General features: G+C 49.4%; 1 protein-coding gene across 6 annotated transcripts in view; it reads left to right on the top strand.

Annotated features, from left to right (window-relative positions):
* lratb.1 (lecithin retinol acyltransferase b, tandem duplicate 1) overlaps positions 1 to 21,229 on the top strand; it is a 180,568-nt gene that overhangs the window by 34,135 nt on the left and 125,204 nt on the right. For 4 of the 6 annotated variants that reach the window (XM_068040510.1, XM_068040547.1, XM_068040538.1 and 1 more), the window contains one exon: positions 12,497 to 12,596. The exons of the other annotated variants lie outside the window; for them this stretch is intronic. In XM_068040510.1, the coding sequence (XP_067896611.1) occupies positions 12,497 to 12,596 (100 nt within the window). The remainder of the gene's footprint in view (positions 1 to 12,496; positions 12,597 to 21,229) is intronic. 6 annotated transcript variants of the gene reach the window in all.

The following is a 21,229-nucleotide window of genomic DNA, read 5'->3' as shown; positions in this document are numbered from 1 at the left end:
TGGTATTTTGAGCACAGAACCTTCTGATCTGCAGTCAGATGCATTGCACCATGAGTGTCTATTTATAGGGGCACAAGTGAATCGCCTGTTCGTGCCCACCACCTGCATACAATTAAACACGACAGATATACAATTAACATCATGATTTGCACAATGCTGAATTTGTACCCTTTTTAACTTTCACCACGAGCTCATGTCTTCCATCTCCCACAGGTCTTTTGCAGGTCCTGATGGAGATGATGAGGGACCAGCCTGAGGAGTCTACAAAGGAGGGCGAATGCTCTCAGGATGCACCATCACATGACTTGTGTACCCTGCACAGCACAGATCCACGAACCTCGGTGGGTCTGGCATTAGCGATAGCTAGGTTGTCACATTGTGAGGACTCTGGGAATTGACCTCCCTGACCACCTTCTCCCAAACTCTTCTGAGGGTTGTATGAGAAAGGAACCAGGGCATCTGGCTTCCTGTTCACCTCCACTTCTAAGGCCTCCAGCACCACATCTGTGAACCTGGAGCTCCCCCTCTGCCCTGGTGTTCTAGTTTCTTTGTTTAGAATTACAACAATAATATTCAGTGCAGCTTCCCTTTAAGAGGGACAAACTGTCTTTAAGTACAGAATGCTACCTGCACCACAAGTTATCAGCACAATACTGCGAGGCCCCCTGCTGAGCTCACAGGCAGCCAGCAGTGGGAGACCTCCTTGGCACTAAGCTACAATCATGGAAATACAGCGACAGCAACAAATTTGCTGAAGTGTGACGCCCAACATCCGATTAATGGTGTAATCCAATGTTTAGCCCTTTTTCCTGGAGAAGGTGGTGAGATGCCTTCTTAAACTGGTGCATGTACACCCACAGTGCTGTTAGGGGGGAGAGTTCCAGGATTTTCTCCCAGTGACGGTGAGGGAAAGGTGATATATTTCAAGTCAGGATGGTGCGTGATTTGGAGGGAAACTTGCAGGTGATAGTGTTCCCATGCATCTGCTGCCCTTGATCTTCTAGGTGATAGAAGTCACACGTTTGGAAAGTGCTGTCGAAGGAGGCTTGGTGCGTTGCTGCAGTGCATCTTGTAGATGGTATACACTGCTCCCACTGTGGGTGGTGGTGGAGGGAGTGAGTGTTTAAGGTAGTAGATGGGGTTTCAGTCAAGCTGGCTGCTTTGTCCTGGATGGTGTCGAGCTTCTTGAGTATTGTTGGAACTGCAATCATCCAGGCTAGTGGGGAGTATTCCAACACAGTTCTGAACTGTGTCATATAGAGTGTAGAGGCTCTGGGGAGTCAGGAGGTGAGTGACTCACCACAGAATTCCCAGCCTCTGACGCGCTTTTGTAGCCTCGGTATTTATATGGCTGGTCTAGTTAAGTTTCTTGTCAATGGTAATTTCCCGGATGTTAATGCTGGGGAATCATGCTATTGAATTTCAGGGGGAGATGGTTAGATTATTTCTTGTAGGAGGTGGTCAGGATATTATTGCCATAAAGGGAGTGCAACGAAGGTTCACCAGACTTATTCCTGGGATGGCGGGACTGTCCTATGGAGGGAGATTGGGGAAGCTGGGCCTGTATTCTCTCGAGTTTCGAAGAATGAGAGGTGATCTCATTGAAACCTACAAAATACTTAAAGGGACAGACAGGGTGGATGCATGTAAGATGTTTCCCCTAGGTTGGGAGTTTGGAACCAGGGGACACAATTTCAAAATAAGGGGGAAGCCACTTAGGACAGAGATGAGGAGAAATTTCTTTATTCAAAGGGTTATGAATCTTCGGAATTCTCTACCCAGAGGGCTGTGGAACCTCAGTCATTGAGTATGTTTAAAGCAGAGATTGACAGATTTCTAAGTACAAATGACATAAAGGGATATGGGGATAGTGTGGGAAAAAGGCATTGAAGTGGATGATCAGCCATGATCGTATTGAATGGCGGAGCAGGCTCGATGGGCTGAATGGTCTACTCCTGCTCCTATGTTTCTACAAACTGTCCTGACAAGGTGAATGTGGAAAGGATGTTTCCTCTTGTGGGTGAGTCCAGAACAAGGGGGCACTGTTTTAAAATCAGGGGTTGCCCTTTTCGGACAGAGACGAGGTTAATTTTTTTTTCTCTGAGGGTTGTGTGCCTTTGGAATTCTCTGCCTCAGAAGGTGGTGGAGACGGTGTCATTGAATATTTTTAAGGCAGAGGTAGATAGATTCTTGTTAGGCAAGGGAATCAAAGATTATCAGGGGTAGATGGGAGTGTGGAATTCGAGACAGAAACAGATTAGCCATGATCTTATTGAATGGCGGAGCAGGCTCGATGGGCCGAATGGCTCACTTCTCCTAACTTGTATGGTTGTCTGGCACTTTTGTGGTGTGCATGTTACTTGTCATTTCTCAGCCCAAGCCTGAATGTTGACCAGGTCTTGCTGCTTGCGGGCATGGACTGCTTCAGTATCTGAAGATTTGTGAATGGAATTGAACACTGTGCAATTATCAGTGAACATCACACTTCTGACCTTAGGATGGAGGGAAATTCATTGATGAAGCAAGTGAAGATGATTGCGCCTAGGACACTATTTGAGGAACTCCTGAGGCTGAGATGATTGACCTTCAACATCCACAACCATCTTCCTTTGTGCTAAGTATGTCTCCAATCAGCGGGGAGTTTTCCCCCGATTCCCATTGACTTCAATTTTATTAGGGCTCCTAGATGCCATACTCGGGCAGTCACTCTCACCTCACTTCTGGAATTCAGCTCTTTTGTCCATGTTTGGGTCTAGAGCTGAGTGGACCTGGCAGAACCCAAACTGAACATCAGTGAGCAGGTTACTGCCGAGAAAGTGCTGCTTGATAGCACTGTCGATGACTCCTCCCATCACTTTGCTGATGATTGAGAGTATACTGATGGGGTAGTAATTGGTCGGATTGGATTTATCCTGCTTTTTGTGGGCAGGACATACCTGGGAAATTTTCCACGTTGTCAGGTAGATGCCAGTTTTGTAGCTGTACTGCAACAGCTCAGCTACAGAAACAAGAAATGCTGGAATCACTCAGCAGGTCTGGCAGCATCTGTGGAAAGAGAAGCAGAGTTAACGTTTCGGGTCAGTGACCCTTCTTCGGAACTGACAAATATTAGAAAAGTCACAGATTATAAACAAGTGAGGTGGGGGTGGGGCAAGAGATAACAAAGGAGAAGGTGCAGATTGGACCAGGCCACATAGCTGACCAAAAGGTCACGGAGCAAAGGCAAACAATATGTTGATAGTGTGTTGAAAGACAAAGCATTAGTACAGATTAGGTGTGCATACACTGAATATTGAACAGCAGCAAGTGCAAACCTGAAGAAAAATAACCTGAAAAAAACAAAGGGTAAGCAAACTGAACAAACTAAGATGAAATGAAATAAATGCAAAAAAAGATTGTAAAAAATGTAATAAGGAATGTAAAAAAAAGGAAGAAAAAATAACTAAAAATGAAAGTAAAATGGGGGGCTGTCATGCTCTGGAATTATTGAACTCAATGTTCAGTCCGGCAGGCTGTAGTGTGCCTAATCGGTAGATGAGATGCTGTTCCTCGAGCTTGCGTTGATGTTCACTGGAACACTGCAGCAATCCCAGGACAGAGATGTGAGCATGAGAGCAGGGGGGAGTGTTGAAATGGCAAGCAACCGGAAGCTCAGGGTCCTGCTTGCGGACTGAGCGGAGATGTTCCGCAAAGCGGTCACCCAGTCTGCGCTTGGTCTCCCCAATGTAGAGGAGACCACACTGTGAGCAGCGAATACAGTATACTACATTGAAAGAAGTACAAGTAAGAAGTACAGACTGGGTGACCGCTTTGCGGAACATCTCCGCTCAGTCCGCAAGCAGGACCCTGAGCTTCCGGTTGCTTGCCATTTCAACACTGCCCCCTGCTCTCATGCTCACATCTCTGTCCTGGGATTGCTGCAGTGTTCCAGTGAACATCAACGCAAGCTCGAGGAACAGCATCTCATCTACCGATTAGGCACACTACAGCCTGCCGGACTGAACATTGAGTTCAATAATTTCAGAGCATGACAGCCCCCCATTTTACTTTCATTTTTAGTTATTTTTTCTTCCTTTTTTTTACATTCCTTTTTACATTTTTTATAATCTTTTTTTGAATTTATTTCATTTCATCTTAGTTTGTTCAGTTTGCTTACCCACTGTTCTTTTCAGGTTGTTTTTCTTCAGGTTTGCACTTGCTGCTGTTCAATATTCAGTGTATTCACACCTAATCTGTACTAATGCTTTGTCTTTCAACACACCATCAACATATTGTTTGCCTTTGCTCCATGACCTTTTGGTCAGCAATGTGGCCTGGTCCAATCTGCACCTTCTCCTTTGTTTTCTCTTGCCCCACCCCCACCTCACTTGTTTATAATCTGTGACTTTTCTAATATTTGTCAGTTCCGAAGAAGGGTCACTGACCCGAAACGTTAACTCTGCTTCTCTTTCCACAGATGCTGCCAGACCTGCTGAGTGATTCCAGCATTTCTTGTTTTTGTTTCAGATTTCCAGCATCCGCAGTATTTTGCTTTTAGCTCAGCTACAGATGCGGCTATACCTGGAGCACAAATCTTCAGCACTACAACTGCATTGTTATTGGGACCCGTAGCCTTTGCAGTGTCCAGTGTGCTCACCTGTTTTTTGATATCACGTGGAGTGAATCAAATTGGCTGAGGTCTGGCATCTGTGATGCGGAACGGAGAAGGGAGTAAACAAATAGTCCCAGTCCCTGCATTTGAATAATTATAATGGTCCTTTGATGTAGAAAGAAGTGCCTAGATTAGATGTATTATTTTCATTCCAAAAGATGTGTGGAACAAATGTTCATAGTATGACTATTTTATTTTCACTCATGACTTTGATTTGTTTCTAATTTGCTTACACTTACAAAACTAAATACCCTGCTGCAAGCTGTCTCTTTATGTGACGAGTGGACGTACCATCTGTATGTAGTTTGTTATAATACCAGGCCAGTAGCGGAGCAATGAAGCGTGTACTTAAACATTACTTTGCAGTTTCTAAAACCAGTGCGATCTTATTGTTTTCACTAACAAATGAAACATCATAGCTGAAAAAGGCTGCAGTCAGAAGGCAAATGTCCCAAATTTGTGCGGGTTTTAATGACCTGAAAATCTTGGGACACAATTTATAAGAGTAGCAAAAACAAGGATGAGTAAACTGTATTGAACCCTTTGAACTCATTCCTCTCGTAACCTGACTCACCCATCAGTGTGCAACAGTATTTGGAACAGTCCCAGGGTTCCTGTTTCTGCCTGTTTCTGCTAGTGATTGGTGCAATCTGGGCGGAATCAGCCAAATCAGTGCAAAAGGAATTTTAAACATTAGTTATGTGCAAACCCACTTTGCTTGTGTTTTCTTTGATCTTTTCTGGTTCACGATTTGATTTTTCAATCTCGGGCTCCGCCTGTTGCGCGTGACGAACATAAACAAACTCATTTTAAAAAAAAGCAATTGAACTGCCTATTGAACAATTCTGTAAACAGGCTTAAGTACTGCAAGCAAGATAAACACAGAACACTGTCAAACACCTGGTCCTCTCCATCCAAGCAGCCAGTCTAAACAACAGAGTTTCTTAAAGTGGAAACAGCACAGAGCTGAACAAAGCTAAATAAAGTGCAGAAACCATAAGAACAGCAGAAAGATGGATACCAAGTTTCCCAGCACAAACTGGAAGGCCATTGATATCCTATCCGAGTTCAAACTTTTTAAACAAAGAATGCAGTTATGCCTCACAGACCAAGTGATTTTAGAACCAGAGAAGCAGGCTGTAAAAATACTGATAGCAGTTGGAATTGAGGGATTACACAGAATCAATACCTCTGGCTTATCGGAAGAAGACCGGAAAGATCCTGCAAAGATATGGAAAGTGCTGGAAGATCAACTCCGATTAAGAGTGAATTTTAGAATTTACCGCCTGGAATAGATGTCCTACAGGCGATAGCCACGTGAATCAATAGACCAGTTCATCAGTAGGTGCCGTGGTAAGGGCAACAAATGTGATTTTTCAGAAACTGAGCTGTCAAAGCAACTAATGGAGCTGGTGATTGTCTCAATACCCATTGAAGCATTCCAGAAAGACCTCTTGGGGGAGACGAAAGGTCACAGCATTGATTCACTGCTAGAAGATGGCAGGAAATACAAAGCCATTGTAGCTGGACAACAGCATCTGCAAGCACTAGGTGAAGCCAACAGTATCGGCATGATAACCAGGTCAAAAAGAGCAAGCAAGCGGTGTGCTAAGTGTGGTTGTCCCACTCACTGTGAAGTTGTCCTGCATTTCACGGTCTGTGCAAGGCATGTGGTGCAAAAGGACACTGGGCCCACCTATGCAAGAAATCTGGCTCTAAAGATGCAGCCAGAAGTCACAGTAGGACACAAATAACATAAGACACAGAAGACAGGTGCAGCAACAGGGAAACAACAGCAAGGAGAGCTCCAGAGACCTGCGTAAATGCAAGCCAATCCATGAAGTCCACAGCAAAACAGATCTGAGACAAGACTCAGCCAGAAGAGGAGCAAGCTTTTCACACTGTGAACCTGACACATTGTGTTGATAAAGTCAAACAGTTGGAAGTTTTTGCTACCATTAACATCATGTGCCCAAAGAAAGTTGGCAGACACACACTCAGGGTTAAGATTGACACTGTAGCTACAGCAAATATCTCACCTGTCTGAATCTGGAAGGGTATGTACTGGAGTTGTTGGAAATCAATGCTACAACCGATAACTGCAAAATTATCTGCAGACACTGGCTCACCCATCCCTTGCAGCTATAGCAAGTTGGCATGGAAACCACAACTATTTTACCCAGTAGACATGAGCGGACCAGCAGTGGCAGGACTACCAGCGTTTAGGAACCTCAACATGGTGACTAACCATGTGGTCACTAAGGTACCCATTACAGCAGAAGAGACCAAGGGTACCCACATTGAGTCAGTCCACGACCAACAACAAATGTACCTTTACCGGGTCGACGCCACAGGAGATTTCAAATACGATGCCGTACTGCACCTCAGAGAGGATGCAATTCCGTCAATCGACCCTCCCAGAAAGTGCAGCGTGCACTTAGAAGAGAAGCTTAAGCACGAGTTAGGTGACATGGAATACAATGGCATCATCCGTTGTGTGCATCATCTTACAGACTGGTGCAGCTCAATTATGTGCGTGCTGAAGAAGGATGGAGAAATCAGGGTATATCTAGATCTGAGGTGTCTAAACCTCTCCCTAAAGAGGCCCCACAAGATTCTGACATTAGAGGAATTTGTCAGGAAAAGCCTATATGCCAAATGGAAAGTATTAATTTCTTCAGTTGGAAACTTATGTTAGACTTTTAATGGAAAAAAAACCCTTCAGTAACTTCAAAAAAAAGCTAACAGCCAAGATGGCCATTGCCATTTACATCTGAAATACCTGGAGATTAAATTGGAGACAACAAGTCCAAACAAGAAACCCAGTCAGAAAAATGCTTTGGCTAACTGAGTAGATTAGCCAGATCACCCTGATTAGTGGGACATTCCAAACCATCTGGAGGCATTCATAAATGGAGATGTCCTTCCAGGGGGTAAACACTGCCAACCCCACCTAAGAGAAGTTTTGTGTTTTAGACTTTGGACCTCATTAAAAACAAAGGGGAGTGTGAGAACCATGTGACCATCTGTTCATCTCTGAAGAAACTAGAAGTTTTGTTACACAGACAAGCAGTAACTGATGTACAGCAGCACAGAAGGCTGCTGCTTGCCTGTCTCTCTCTCTTTCCCCTCTCTCTCTCCAGAAAAAATCAAATGAAAACCGTCTGCGACTGGGGGACTCTCCAAGCCTACAGACTGCTACAGCCAGCAACAAAGGGAAGAGAGCCAACTGCAATTCTGCCTTCAAGCAACCCTGAGCAAAGCAGGCCAAACAAAGTGCACTTTGACCAGTGAGAACTTCAAGAATATAGCTTCAGCTGAGGACTATTGGATTTATTGACTGTTTATTCAGGACTGCAATCCAACCACTGAATCTATTTACCCTCCTGTAATCTGTGTGTGTGTGTGTGTGTGTGTGTGTGTGTGTGTGTGTGTGTGTGTGTGTGTGTGTGTGTGTGTGTGTGTGTGTGTGTGTGTGTGTGTGTGTGTTTCTCGTGTGAATTTGTGCGTGAATGTGTAGTGTAATTTTAGTATTTTTAATTCTGGTTAGAGCGTTGTGTAATAAATTTACCTCTTGTTTAAACTCAAGAAAACCTGTCCGATTGGTTCTTTTGCAATCACAGTAAAGGTAAAAGATAAAGCACTCATGGAGGTAGTAAGCACAACCACTGTTTAAAAGGAATAAACCCTGTTGCGGTCAAATAAGAGGAAGGGGCAAGCTGAGACCCCTCCTCACCTGGTGAGGAATTGAATTCCAAGATAATAGGAGCCAAATTCTTCTCCAAGATGGATGCTAAACATGGATATTGGTCGGTACACCTAGCTAAGGAATCTCAAGAAGTCACCACCTTCAGGACACCATTTGGACGATACTGCTTCCAGAGACGACCCTTCAGCTTATTTGTCAGTCAAGGTCTGTCTCAGTAGCATATGGACCAAATTGTAGAAAATGTGCCTGGATATATAAGCATTGCCGATGATTTTGCGGTAATGGGCAAATCCAAAGTAGACCATGATTGAAATCTCCATTCACAGGCAGTAGCTCATTGCGAACTGCTTGTTTTTAACCGTAGAAGTGCCAGGTGAATGAATGTAAGTCAGATCAATTTCTTTGGCTCCATCTATTCAGGTTGCAGAATTCGCCCTGACCCAGGCAAAGTGGAAGATGTAAGACATATGCCTACCCCACAAGACACGGAAGACCGCCAGAGATGTCTTGGATTTTTCTACTTCTTGGCACCATATATTCCAAATTTTTCTGACAAAGCATCATCACTCAGAGAGCTCTTAAAGATGTACCGTAGGTATGGCAGGCGGGCCATCAGCATGCGTTTGAGTCTCTCAAACAAGCATTGTCAGCAGAAACCTGTACCCTGTAGTGTTACGATCCAAGGAAGATGACAGTCCTGGATGTCAACACCTCACAGAAAGGGCTAGGAGCATGCATCCTACAGGATGGCAAACCAATTATCCGGGTCCAAATGTTTATCCTCAGCACAATCCAATTACTCAAACATAGAGCACGAAACACTTGCTCTGGTGTTTGCGATCTCAAGGTTCCACACCTACCTGTTTGGCAAGCAGTTCCCTGTGGAAACTGACCACAGACCACTGGCGATAGTCTGACGCAAACCATTGACAAGAGCGCCACCTCAACTACCGCGACTCTTAGTGAAAGTACAGGGGTTTGACTTCGATATCTGCTACAAACCAGGTACCAAAATGATCACCTCGGATACGCTGAGCAGATTGCCAAACCCGAGCAAGAATGAAGAAGTGCCAGCAAGTAGACAGCATGGATATGGATGTGGAAGATGTGCTCAAAATCGATTTATTGCACATTGCACAAATGTGACCAACTGCAGTCAGAAACAGCCAGTGATGCACAACTGAAGGCACTGTGGAGAGTCATCATAGAAGGTTGGCCTGATATGGTAAAAGAGATGCCAGAAATCCTCAGATGCTTTTGGCCTTATAGAGATGAACTCGGTATCTAGAGAGGTGTCACCTTCAATAAAAAAACAAGTGATTGTGCTCAAAGCTCTCTGACAGGACATCTTGTCACAACTTCACCAAGGCCATGCAGGCATAGAGTGAACAAGACAACTGGCACAATACACTGTTTATTGCAATTGCCAGAATCACCAGCCACAACAACATAAAGATATTCTACACCCTCACGGGATTCCATCAGTCCCTTGGTCCAAAATCACCACTGATCTGTTACCCACACAGATATCCAAAGTATGCAATGAGCCAAGGTCCTACGAGATTACAACATCTAACGGAGCAGTGTTGAGGAGGAACCGAAGCCAACTAAAAGAAGTTAGATACAGAGGAGATGCCAGAGGATTGGAGTGGCAAATGTGACACGTTTATTCAAGAAAGGATGTAGGGACAATCCTTGTAACTACAGGCTGGTCAGTTTAATATCTGTGGTGGGTAAGGTTTTAGAAACCATAATCAGGGAAAATATCAACAGGCACTTGGAGAGGATTGAGTTAATTAGGGAGAGCCAGCACGGAATTTTAAAAGGCTGATCATGCTTGCCTGGTACAGTGGTGCAGTGGTTCACAGCTCTAGTGACCCGGGTTCAGTTCTGGGTACTGCCTGTGCGGAGTTTGCAAGTTCTCCCTGTGATAGCGTGGGTTTCCGCCGGGTGCTCCGATTTCCTCCCACAGCCAAAGACTTGCAGGTTGATAGGTAAATTGGCCATTGTAAATTGCCCCTAGTGTAGGTAGGTGGTAGGAGAATTGAGGGAAGGTGGGGATGTGAGAGGGAAAAATGGGATTAATGTAGGATTAGTATAAATGGGTGGTTGTTGGTCGGCACAGACTCGGTGGGCTGAAGGGCCTGTTTCAGTGCTGTATCTATAAATAAATAAATAAATAAAGTGTGCAATACTCCAATTGCACACAGCGGGCTCAAAAGAACACACTCCTACAATGAGGGTGTGACGGAACAACAGGCAACAACAAACACATTGACAACATGCCTGTAAACCAAAAACAGCTTAGGATGAAATCCACATCCCTGGAAGCTTATACTATAACCAGATCTGGAAGAGTTGTCAAACCATCGAAACGATGTCTGGACTTTCCTAAGCCTCTGCACTTGTAAATTTCACAATCTCTGTCCTTGCACCTGTAAATTTTATAATTTATATCCTGTATAACTAATTTTGATAGCTGCTTCTATGTGTTTTTACTTGTAATGTATGAGACTTAGCTTTGGAAAGAAGGGGGATGTTGTATTATCGCTTTGAGAGTGATGTCCCTTTAAGATCTCAGTATACTAATGAGCTAAGTGTAATCATGTGACTACAGCCAGTGTCACTCTACAACTGTAACACCTAGGGGAAGGTACTGTAACTAGTTTGCTCTGTACTGTACATATACATTTAGCTGTTAATAAACCTGTTGGAGATCTTCAACGAACTGGACTCCACACATCTCATTTATGTTGCATAAGACAACGCAAAGAATGCATTACACTGCCCACAAAAAATGGTCAAGCCCCCCCCCGCCCCACCACCCCAGGTTGAAACTGTAAGATTCCATGATTATGCTGGTTTGGCCAATCCGGGCACGATGGGCTAAATGGCCTCCTTCTGCATTGTAATGATTCTGTGACAAGGCTGTTCAAATTGTGCTCATTTTCTTAGGCACACAGGCCCGTTTTTTAAGGTTTTTTCATACCAAAAAATATGTAATTCTGAAACTGACAACTGTACACCAATGAAACTTATAAATGATTCAGTATAGTTTTTATCTGTCCAACAGACCATTGTAAACAATTACCACACTCCTAGACGGTGTTAATTGTTCTTTTTATTACTTGAAATGTATGTCTTGGGCCCTGGTTTATTGAGAGATAATTTGAGTTTATCATACTTATGCCATTTAATACTTTCTGTGTATATGCATGTTAAATTTTCCTTTTTAAACCAATGTTTCTAAGTGCTACGCACCTATATAGGTGGTATAATTATATACTTCAATGTGTCCTCCTATAACCAATTTTCTTCCGGAGTATAAAGCTTATTTTTTTCTAATCTTTATTCATAGCTCATCCCTTCAGTATTGTTCTTGTTTACTGGACTTTATCCAAAGCAAGTACACCTTTCTATTTTGTGATGTGGTGGCCAAAAACCGAGCACATTTCCCGACATGAAGAATCTTTTGTCAGCTCACTGCCACCTTTTCAAACCGATTTAGGGCTGGGCAATAAATGCTGGCCTTGCCAGCGACGCTCACACCCTACTAACAAATAAAAAAATGCCCCCTGTGTAAATCCACGTGTGAATTTTGAACCAGTTAGACATGCATATTACAATTTGTGACACTTGTACTGATGCTGTTGTAATGCATAGAGGCTAAATTATCTATTGACCCCCTTCCTTAAGCTCTGCTCATTAATCTTCCATGAACTTTTTAAAAAATTCCATCGATTTAATATAGTGATATCAACCGTGATTCATAACATTCTTTTATCACGAATCTTGCCACAATTCTCAACAGCCATGCAACAACAGTGCACAATATGTGGCACTGTATCGCTGTTGCATCTATCCATTTAACTCAAGTTATCTGCGACACCTCCCCTTCTTTGAACTGTAGAATTAGCTTTCTGGTGTGGAGACAGGTTGGGGCGAAATGTCTGAGCAAGTGTCACAGGAGGAAAATAAAACTTTAATAGATGAGACCAGCTAGAAGTGCTTTTTGGGGTGTAAAGACGACATGCCAAGTGGACAATCAAGCTGGAACTCTTAAAATTGGCTCATCAGAATAAATTCTGGATGATTACGTAAGCTGCTGTAAATGTTTTCAATTTCTATTTGCGCAGTGCCAGACCAATCAGCAGGGCTCTAGATCTTGGAGCTGACATAGTCGTAACAGGCAGATGCGTCGACAGTGGCATTGCTCTGGGACCTCTCATTCATTCTGTAAGACACTCTCTAAATTAATATGTTTCTTAGCTTTTCTGTGGTTATATCAAATCGTGTATTTCTCAATTGTGACAAAGGTAAAATATTTAAAGAAAAGTCATTCAGCTAATATATGAGTAATGAGGATGTTTAATACCTTTTTGAATTAATCATGTTTTCTGGCATGTATGTAAAACATGCAAAACATAGAAAAATAGCAGAATCACAGAATAATACAGTGCAGAAGAGGCCTTTCAGCCCGAGTCTGCACCGATGCATTAAAACACCTGACCTGTCTATCTAATCCCATCTGCCAGCACTTGGCCCATAGCCTTGAATGCTATGACGTGCCAAGTGCTCATCCAGGTACTTTTTAAAGGATGTGAGGCAACCCGCCTCGACCACCCTCCCAGGCAGTGCATTCCAGACCGTCACCACCCTCTGGGTAAAAGAATTCTTCCTCAAATCCCCCTTAAGCCTCCTGCCCCTCACCTTAAACGTGTCCCCTCGTAACTGACCCTTCAGCTAAAGGGAACAGCTGCTCCCTATCCACCCTGTCCATGCCCCTCATAATCCTGTACACCTCGATCAAGTCACCCCTCAGTCTTCTCTGCTCCAGTGAAAACAACCCAAGCCGATCCAACCTCTCTTCATAGCTTAAATGTTCCATCCCAGGCAACATCCTGGTGAATTGCCTCTGCACCCCCTCCAGTGCAATCACATCCTTCCTATAATGTGGCGACCAGAATTGCACACAGTACTCCAGCTGTGGCCTTACCAAAGTTCTATACAACTCCAACATGACCTCCCTGCTTTTGTAATCTATGCCTCGATTGATAAAGGCAAGTGTCCCATATGCCTTTTTCACCACCCTATTAACCTGTCCTTCTGCCTTCAGAAATCTATGGACAAACACGCCAAGGTCCCTTTGTTCCTCGGTACTTCCCAGTGTCAGGCCATACATTGAATACTTCCGTGTTACATTACTCCTTCCAAAGTGTATCACCTCACACTTTTCAGGGTTAAATTCCATCTGCCACTTTTCTGCCCATTTGTCCATCCCGTCTATATCGTCCTGTAACTCAAGACACTCAACCTCACTGTTAACCACTCGCCCAATCTTTGTGTCATCCGCAAACTTACTGATCCTACCCCCCACATAGTCATCTATGTCGTTTATATAAATGACAAACAATAGGGGATCCAGCACTGATCCCTGTGGTATGCCACTGGACACTAGCTTCCAGTCACTAAAACAGCCGTACAATCTTGCATCGTAGTAGAACATTGCTAATTGGAGTGCTGCTGGTCTGAGCATGTCAATAATCTGAATGAGGCAACACTTGCTATATTGTACAGTAGTTGAAATGGGCAGTTCTTGTTGGATTAGTGGTTGACAAGCAAAAAGAGTAGAATGCTGTAGTGTATAAGCAAATCACACTGGAATAGGAAAATTAATATTTAAGAAGTTTTGTTTTACAGATAAAATAGAAATTACATAATAAATTGCTAGGCCAATAAATCTCTAGCTCAAACTATGCTTGGTCTCAAATGTTTTGGATCGGTTTCACTCTGTTTTAAGCTCAGCTAAAATGTTGCCTCTGATTCAGAAGGGTTCAAGTCCCATTTTGACTTGAGCACAAGATGCATGCTGCAGTGCAGTATTGAGGAAGTGCTGCACTGCCATATGTGCCATCTTTCAGATGAGACGTTGGACTGAGACTCTTGTCCTCTCAGGGGGATGTAAAAGATCCCATGGTACTATTTGAAGAACAGCAAGAGAGTTCTTCCCAGCATACTGGCCAATAGTTCAAAAGTACTTAATTAGCTGCAAAGTGCTTTGGAACGTCCTGAGGTCAAGAAAGGCACTATATAAATGCAAATTCTTTCTTTTTTTTTTTCTTTTTTGTACTATTGCACGAAGTACTGGTGCACTAGTTAGCTGATCTTAGACAGTGATTAGGGTGCCACAATTGAACGCAATTTCTCAAGCAAGGCTTTCTGCTTCTAATACAATTCTATAGTGACTGCTGCTGTAAGTACATATGTGTAGACTTTGGGTGAGAAGAGGAAGGGATTTGGCTGTGATGCCCCCATAGTTGAATGTCCCATCAATAATTACTGCCTTTTCCTAATACCTGAGTGAGGTACCAAAAAGGTTTCACTGCCCATAGAATTATATAGCAGCATGTGACAGTCCCTTCAGGAGAGGAAACGAGGAAGCGAGTGTAGAAATTAGCATGGAAAATTGATGAAGGAAAAGTATTTCAAAATCACTGGACCCCCCCCAGTTTCAGAAAATACATCTTGTTAGGGGAAGGGGAATGTTTGCATTTGTTACAGCTGGTTATAATATCAATTAAAGTATCTTAGCACTGATTTAGATCACACAATGGCAAAACGTTTTAGTCATCTGTCCATGATAATTAGGCTGCATGTTGTGTCAGCTGTGGCTCAGTGATAGCTGTTTCACCTCTGAGTCCGAAAGTTCTGGGTTCAATACCCACTCCAGAGACTCGAGTACAAATTTAGGCTGATGCTCCAGTGCAGTACTGTGGGCGTTGTTAAACCACAGCCCCGAATGCCCTGTCTGGACATAAAAGGTCCCGTGTCACTATATGAAGAAGAAAAAGGGAGTTATCCCCAATGTCCTGGCCAAAATTTATCCCTCAACCAACATCACAAAACAAAATATCTGGTCATTATCACATTGCTGTTTGTGGAAGCGCAGTTGACTGCAGTGTTTCCTACATTACAACAGTGATACTTAATTGGTTGTAAAGTGCTTTGGGACATCCTGAGGTGTTATCCTGTAGTTTTTTGGGGGGGAAATATGTGGTGTGTCTTTAAGACAGCAAAGGATCCGTACTGCTTTAAGAATAAGCAGGCCTCAGGAGTTACTGAGAAAGTGCATTGTCGTTGCCTTGGATCCAGCCACTTGGACTAAACATCGAGAGATACATTTGTTACAGTTTAAGTTTGCACTGGCTTATAGTGCAAACAGCCAGTTCTAACAGGAGAAACAGAGAGACAGCTGTGTGTTAGCACATGAAAGGAGAAACAGGCCATTTAAACTGAAGGAAGATAATTTAATCCTTATTTATTCAAAGTGATTCCTGATAATGCAGCCGGCCACTGCAGGCTGCGCCAAGGTGCGCACATGTGCAGATGGGCTCCTGTTCTCTGCGCGTGCGCTGGGTTCCGACTTGCCAGGACTGGTTTGCGCATGCGCCGATGACATCATCGAGTATTGTGTGCATCTTTGGGCAACGCGACGGTTCGGCCTCTGCGCATGTGCTTTATACGTACAGCAATGCAATGCCAACGGAAATTCACGCATGCGTCAAGCTCCGCTCCTCCCCCTCCGCTCTTTCGGCCGCTCCGCTGCCCCCCTCGCTGCTCTCTCCGGCCGCTCGGCTGCCCCCCTCGCAGCTCTTTCGGCAGCTCCGCTGCCCCCCTCGCTGCTCTCAGCCACTCCGCTGCCCCCCCTCGCTGCTCTCTCCGGCCGCTCCGCTGCCCCCCTCGCTGCTCTCTCCGGCCGCTCCGCTGCCCCCCTCGCTGCTCTCTCCGGCCGCTCCGCTGCCCCCCTCGCTGCTCTCTCCGGCCGCTCCGCTGCCCCCCTCGCTGCTCTCTCCGGCCGCTCGGCTGCCCCCCTCGCAGCTCTTTCGGCGGCTCCGCTGCCCCCCTCGCAGCTCTCAGCCACTTCGCTGCCCCCCCTCGCTGCTCTCTCCGGCCGCTCGGCTGCCCCCCTCGCTGCTTTCTCCGGCCGCTCCGCTGCCCCCCCTCGCTGTTTTCTCTCCGGCCGCTCCGCTGCCCCCCTCGCAGCTCTCAGCCGCTCCGCTGCCCCCCCTCGCTGTTCTCTCCGGCCGCTCCGCTGCCCCCCTCGCTGCTCTCTCCGGCCGCTCCGCTGCCCCCCTCGCTGCTGTCTCCGGCCGCTCCGCTGCCCCCCTCGCTGCTCTCTCCGGCCGCTCCGCTGTCCCCCTCGCTGCTCTCTCCGGCCGCTCCGCTGCCCCCCTCGCTGTTCTCTCCGGCCGCTCCGCTGCTCCCTCGCTGCTCTCTCCGGCCTGCTCCGCTGCCCCCCTCGCTGCTCTGTCCGGCCGCTCTGCTGCCCCCCTCGCTGCTCTCTCCGGCCGCTCCGCTGCCCCCCTCGCTGCTGTCTCCGGCCGCTCCGCTGCCCCCCTCGCTGCTCTCTCCGGCCGCTCCGCTGCCCCCCTCGCTGCTCTGTCCGGCCGCTCCGCTGCCCCCCTCGCTGCTCTGTCCGGCCGCTCCGCTGCCCCCCTCGCTGCTCTGTCCGGCCGCTCCGCTGCCCCCCTCGCTGCTCTCTCCAGCCGCTCCGCTGCCCCCCTCGCTGCTCTCTCCAGCCGCTCCGCTGCCCCCCTCGCTGCTCTCTCCGGCCGCTCAGCTGCCCCCCTCGCTGCTCTCTCCGGCCGCTCAGCTGCCCCCCCTCGCTGTTCTCTCCAGCCGCTCCGCTGCCCCCCCTCGCTGTTCTCTCCGGCCGCTCCGCTGCCCCCCTCGCTGCTCTCTCCGGCCGCTCCGCTGCCCCCCTCGCTGCTCTCTCCGGCCGCTCCGCTGCCCCCCTCGCTGCTCTCTCCGGCCGCTCCGCTGCCCCCCTCGCTGCTCTCTCCGGCCGCTCCGCTGCCCCCCTCGCTGCTCTCTCCGGCCGCTCCGCTGCCCCCCTCGCAGCTCTTTCGGCGGCTCCGCTGCCCCCCTCGCAGCTCTCAGCCACTTCGCTGCCCCCCCTCGCTGCTCTCTCCGGCCGCTCGGCTGCCCCCCTCGCTGCTTTCTCCGGCCGCTCCGCTGCCCCCCCTCGCTGTTTTCTCTCCGGCCGCTCCGCTGCCCCCCTCGCAGCTCTCAGCCGCTCCGCTGCCCCCCCTCGCTGTTCTCTCCGGCCGCTCCGCTGCCCCCCTCGCTGCTCTCTCCGGCCGCTCCGCTGCCCCCCTCGCTGCTGTCTCCGGCCGCTCCGCTGCCCCCCTCGCTGCTCTCTCCGGCCGCTCCGCTGTCCCCCTCGCTGCTCTCTCCGGCCGCTCCGCTGCCCCCCTCGCTGTTCTCTCCGGCCGCTCCGCTGCTCCCTCGCTGCTCTCTCCGGCCTGCTCCGCTGCCCCCCTCGCTGCTCTGTCCGGCCGCTCTGCTGCCCCCCTCGCTGCTCTCTCCGGCCGCTCCGCTGCCCCCCTCGCTGCTGTCTCCGGCCGCTCCGCTGCCCCCCTCGCTGCTCTCTCCGGCCGCTCCGCTGCCCCCCTCGCTGCTCTGTCCGGCCGCTCCGCTGCCCCCCTCGCTGCTCTGTCCGGCCGCTCCGCTGCCCCCCTCGCTGCTCTGTCCGGCCGCTCCGCTGCCCCCCTCGCTGCTCTCTCCAGCCGCTCCGCTGCCCCCCTCGCTGCTCTCTCCAGCCGCTCCGCTGCCCCCCTCGCTGCTCTCTCCGGCCGCTCAGCTGCCCCCCTCGCTGCTCTCTCCGGCCGCTCAGCTGCCCCCCCTCGCTGTTCTCTCCAGCCGCTCCGCTGCCCCCCTCGCTGCTCTCTCCGGCCGCTCAGCTGCCCCCCTCGCTGCTCTCTCCGGCCGCTCAGCTGCCCCCCCTCGCTGTTCTCTCCGGCCGCTCCGCTGCCCCCCTCGCTGCTCTCAGCCGCTCCGCTGCCCCCCCTCGCTGTTCTCTCCGGCCGCTCCGCTGCCCCCCTCGCTGCTCTCTCCGGCCGCTCCGCTGCCCCCCTCGCTGCTCTCTCCGGCCGCTCCGCTGCCCCCCTCGCTGCTCTCTCCGGCCGCTCCGCTGCCCCCCTCGCTGCTCTCTCCGGCCGCTCCGCTGCCCCCCTCGCTGCTCTCTCCGGCCGCTCCGCTGCCCCCCTCGCTGCTCTCTCCGGCCGCTCCGCTGTCCCCCTCGCTGCTCTCTCCGGCCGCTCCGCTGCCCCCCTCGCTGTTCTCTCCGGCCGCTCCGCTGCTCCCTCGCTGCTCTCTCCGGCCTGCTCCGCTGCCCCCCTCGCTGCTCTGTCCGGCCGCTCTGCTGCCCCCCTCGCTGCTCTCTCCGGCCGCTCCTCTGCCCCCCTCGCTGCTCTCTCCAGCCGCTCCGCTGCCCCCCTCGCTGCTCTCTCCGTCCGCTCCGCTGCCCCCCTCGCTGCTCTGTCCGGCCGCTCCGCTGCCCCCCTCGCTGCTCTCTCCGGCCGCTCCGCTGCCCCCCTCGCTGCTCTCTCCAGCCGCTCCGCTGCCCCCCTCGCTGCTCTCTCCGGCCGCTCAGCTGCCCCCCTCACTGCTCTCTGCGGCCGCTCAGCTGCCCCCCTCGCTGCTCTCTGCGGCCGCTCAGCTGCCCCCCTCGCTGCTCTCTCCGGCCGCTCAGCTGCCCCCCTCGCTGCTCTCTCCGGCCGCTCAGCTGCCCCCCTCGCTGCTCTCTCCGGCCGCTCAGCTGCCCCCCTCGCTGCTCTCTCCGGCCGCTCAGCTGCCCCCCTCGCTGCTCTCTCCGGCCGCTCAGTTGCCCCCCTCGCTGCTCTCTCCGGCCGCTCAGCTGCCCCCCTCGCTGCTCTCTCCGGCCGCTCAGCTGCCCCCCTCGCTGCTCTCTCCGGCCGCTCAGCTGCCCCCCTCGCTGCTCTCTCCGGCCGCTCAGCTGCCCCCCTCGCTGCTCTCTCCGGCCGCTCCGCTGCCCCCCTCGCTGCTTTCTCCGGCCGCTCCGCTGCCCCCCTCGCTGCTTTCTCCGGCCGCTCCGCTGCCCCCCTCGCTGCTTTCCCTGGCCGCTCTGCTGCCCCCCTCGCTGCTCTCTCTGGCCGCTCTGCTGCCCCCCTCGCTGCTCTCTCTGGCCGCTCCGCTGCCCCCTTCGCTGCTCTCTTTGGCCGCTCCGCTGCCCCCCTCGCTGCTGTCTTTGGCCGCTCCACTACCCGCCTCGCTGCTCTCTCTTGCCGCTCCGCTACCCCGCTCGCTGCTCTCTCCGGCCGCTCTGCTCCCCGCCCCCCCCCCCCACCCCCGCTGCTCTCTCCAGCCGCTCCACTCCCTCCCCTCGCTGCTGTCTTCGGCCGCTCCGCTCCCTACCTCGCTGCTCTCTCCGGCCGCTCAGCTCTTTCCGCTCGCCTCCATCCCCAGCCCGCTCCGCTCCCCTCCGTCCCCGGCCCGCTCACCTACGAGACAATTTATGTCTTCATAGTGTTTAAAAATTTAGTTTTTCTAATTAAACAGTTAATTTGTTGATTTAAAGACACCTGGTTTGTTATCCTCATTCGGGGGTTAATAGATGGTACAATTTGGCTGGGTCTTTCATAAATTTGGAAAATTTTAAATGATATGTTAGGCAATCTGTGGAGGGACGGGATTGAATTAACAGTGCGCTTCTCCCACCACAACCAGAATCATATATTTTGAATGGGGGCTTTGACTGGTGCAGTCGGTCGTAACATGTGACATAAATGCAAATTCTTTCTTTTTTCTTTGTGAGTGTTAGTTTTCACCAATAAACTGATATTTATTGAGATAAGGGTCCTTATGGTCCTTACCTTCCTGGAGCGGAGAGCAGTCGGACCTGTGTGAGAACGCCTAGAACCGGGAGCGGATGAATTCAGCGTCAGGCTTGGGGCCTTCTCTTACCTTCTGGGAGCAGAAAGCAGTCGGACCTGTGTGGGAGCAGTCCAGGCGCGCCAGAGTTCTGGAAAAAAAAGTCAACAGTGACATCACAGGAAAGCTGCAAGGTGATTGGCTGGTGAGTAACTGCTGCTAGGGAATAACTCTAAATAGCTCGGTAAGCTACTAAGTAATGAGAAAGGTCTACAGTTCTTTTTTAATATAGTAGGTAGTGTTTTTTGGGGGGAATCAAGGTTTCTAGTGTAAATAATCTAATTTTTGGGTATTTTAAGGAAGTAAAAACAGTGAAAAAAACAAAGTGACATCACAGGAAAACCGTAAGTTCATTGGTTGGTAAGTAACTGCGAATTTGAATTACTTATTCTAAGTTAATTTCAGATTAAAGGTAAACTAAAGACCAGTCAGAAATTTTAAAAAACAAATTAAAATCTAATTAAATAAAATAGAGATGCAGGGCCAGGCGATGTGTTGTACCTGCATAATGTGGGAGCTGGTGGACCCCATTGTGGTTCCTAATGACCACATCTGTAGGAAGTGTTGGCTGCTCGAGGAACTCCGGCTCAGAGTTGATGAGCTGGAGTCTGAACTTTGGACACTGCGGCACATCAAGGAGGGGGAGGGTTACCTGGATGCTGTGTTTCAGGAGACTGTCACACCCCTTAGATTAACTACCTTGAATTTAGCCAGTGGTCAGGGACAGGAGGGTGTGACTGAGTAAGGTAGAGGGATCCAGGAGGTAGTGTTGCAGGAGCCTCAGCCCTTGTCCTTGTCCAACAGGTTCGAGATTCTTGCTCCCTGTGTGGACGAGAGCAGGGCCTGTAGGGAGAATGAGCAAACTGACCACAGCACCGTGGTACAGGGAGCCATTCAAGTTGGGGGAGAAAAGAGAAATGTAGTCATAATCGGGGATAGTATAGTTAGGGGCATAGGCACTGTTCTCTGTGGCCAAGATCAAGAGTCCCGAAGGCTGTGTTGCCTACCTGGTGCCAGAGTTCAGGATATCTCATCTGGGCTGCAGAGGAACTTGGAGTGGGAGGGGAAAGATCCAGTTGTCGTGGTCAACATAGGCACCAAGGATACAGGTAGAATGAGGATAGAGGTGCTGCTGA

The sequence above is a fragment of the Heterodontus francisci genome, chromosome 1 (assembly GCF_036365525.1).
Source record: "Heterodontus francisci isolate sHetFra1 chromosome 1, sHetFra1.hap1, whole genome shotgun sequence".
NCBI classification, from domain to species: Eukaryota; Metazoa; Chordata; class Chondrichthyes; order Heterodontiformes; family Heterodontidae; genus Heterodontus; species Heterodontus francisci.
This window is presented reverse-complemented; position numbering and strand designations above follow the sequence as displayed.